This window comes from Egretta garzetta, unplaced genomic scaffold, assembly GCF_000687185.1.
Source record: "Egretta garzetta isolate BGI_Z169 unplaced genomic scaffold, ASM68718v1 scaffold327, whole genome shotgun sequence".
Taxonomy (NCBI): Eukaryota; Metazoa; Chordata; class Aves; order Pelecaniformes; family Ardeidae; genus Egretta; species Egretta garzetta.
The window spans coordinates 1,224-2,742 of NW_009260177.1; the positions used below are offsets into that span (position 1 = coordinate 1,224).

General features: G+C 63.2%; 1 protein-coding gene and 2 non-coding genes across 3 annotated transcripts in view; all 3 read right to left on the reverse strand.

Annotated features, from left to right (window-relative positions):
- The window catches only part of ATP5F1B (ATP synthase F1 subunit beta), a gene marked incomplete at both ends in the record, with an annotated part of 2,414 nt that extends 1,220 nt beyond the window's left edge, over positions 1-1,194 (reverse strand). The window contains 4 exons of the mRNA XM_035897186.1: positions 5-115; positions 198-382; positions 656-777; positions 1,004-1,194. Coding sequence (XP_035753079.1) covers positions 5-115; positions 198-382; positions 656-777; positions 1,004-1,194 — 609 coding nt within the window. The remainder of the gene's footprint in view (positions 1-4; positions 116-197; positions 383-655; positions 778-1,003) is intronic.
- Positions 455-528, reverse strand: LOC118452577. The gene has a single exon (XR_004842395.1). It is a non-coding gene; the product is annotated as a small nucleolar RNA SNORD59 (small nucleolar RNA).
- Positions 1,195-1,398: 204 nt separating the features above from the next.
- Positions 1,399-1,473, reverse strand: LOC118452578. Its single transcript, XR_004842396.1, has one exon. It is a non-coding gene; the product is annotated as a small nucleolar RNA SNORD59 (small nucleolar RNA).
- Between the last annotated feature and the right edge of the window lie 46 nt (positions 1,474-1,519).

Below are 1,519 nucleotides of genomic sequence, written 5' to 3' on the forward strand. Positions count from 1 at the left end.
GCACCCCGTCCTGGCCCCCCTGGCCCCTGAAGTACTCGGCCACCGTCAACCCTGTCAGAGCCACTCTGGCGCGAGCGCCCGGGGGCTCGTTCATCTGCCCGTAGACCAGGGCGACCTGCAGGCAGGACCCCCGCGTTAGCACGGTGCCGCTGGGCCTGCCGGGACCCCACCCGGCCCCCGCGGGAGACCCAGCACACCTTGGAAGTGGCGTCTTTCAGGTTGATGACTCCAGACTCGATCATCTCATGGTACAAGTCATTGCCCTCGCGGGTTCGCTCCCCCACACCAGCGAACACCGAGTAACCACCGTGGGCTTTCGCCACGTTGTTGATCAGCTCCATGATCAGCACCGTCTTGCCAACGCCAGCACCTCCAAACAAACCTGGGAGGGAAGGGGAATCCTGCTCAGCCCCAAGCCGATCCGGCTACTCCCAGTGTCTCCTTCCACCCCTTTCCTCCTCAGATCAATAAACGTTGCTTCAGCAAGCTCAGAAGAACGAAAGTCAAATGGTTACTCATCAGCGAAGGAAACTACTACAGAGGGATTGGCCCTGAGCCGTCGGGGCACAGTGCGAGCCCCCAGGAACTGCTCAGTGGGGCCGGCAGGGTGCCCCTGTCCCCAGACACCCCCCCTGTTCCTCCGGGGCCAACGCACCGATCTTGCCACCCTTGGCATAGGGAGCCAGCAGGTCCACCACCTTGATCCCCGTCACCAGGATCTCCTGCTCAACGCTCATCTCCACGAACTCGGGGGCTTCGGCATGGATAGCAGCAAACCTGCAGCAAGATGCGGAGAGAGGAGCTGAGCAGCCGAACCGAGCCCCTTGACCACGGCGTTGGCGGGAGGCCACGCGAGTGCGGTCCCAGCTCAGGGCCCAGCAGAACCAGTGCAGCAGGGACGCGCCACATCCCTGTTCGCACTCGTATCTGCTATGCCAGAACCTGCACCCCCCTTCCTCCGGACCCCGCACGATGTTCGTCTCCTGGCCAGGGCATCACTCACTGTTTTGTCGTGATGGGACCCCTCTCGTCAATGGGCTCCCCGATGACGTTCATGATCCTGCCCAGGGTCTCGGGGCCGACGGGGATGCGGATGGGTGCGCCAGAGTCCAGCACCTTCTGCCCTCTCACCAGGCCTTCTGTCCCGTCCATGGCGATTGTGCGCACGGTGTTCTCTCCTGCCAAGGCCCAAGGGCAGTGTCACAGCAGCGCCCTCGAGCTGACCCTGGGGACAGCTGCTGGTGGCTTCCCCAGGCCCTGCCAAGGGAACAATCGGCTGGGAGGAGGACCAAGAGCAGCAGCAGGACCCAGGGACAAAATAGCGCAGAGGAAAACTGAGCCCGGGCCACACTCAAACTGCAGCCCTGCAGGCCAGAGCCCCCCGGCAGCCATTTTCCTCCTCCTCAGATCAAAGTCCGTGGCTTCAGCAAGCTCAGGAGAACGAAAGTCATTGAGACACATCATCACGGGAGGACCCCCCCCTGCACTCCGCAGCCCCTCTGCGGCAGATGCTCACCCA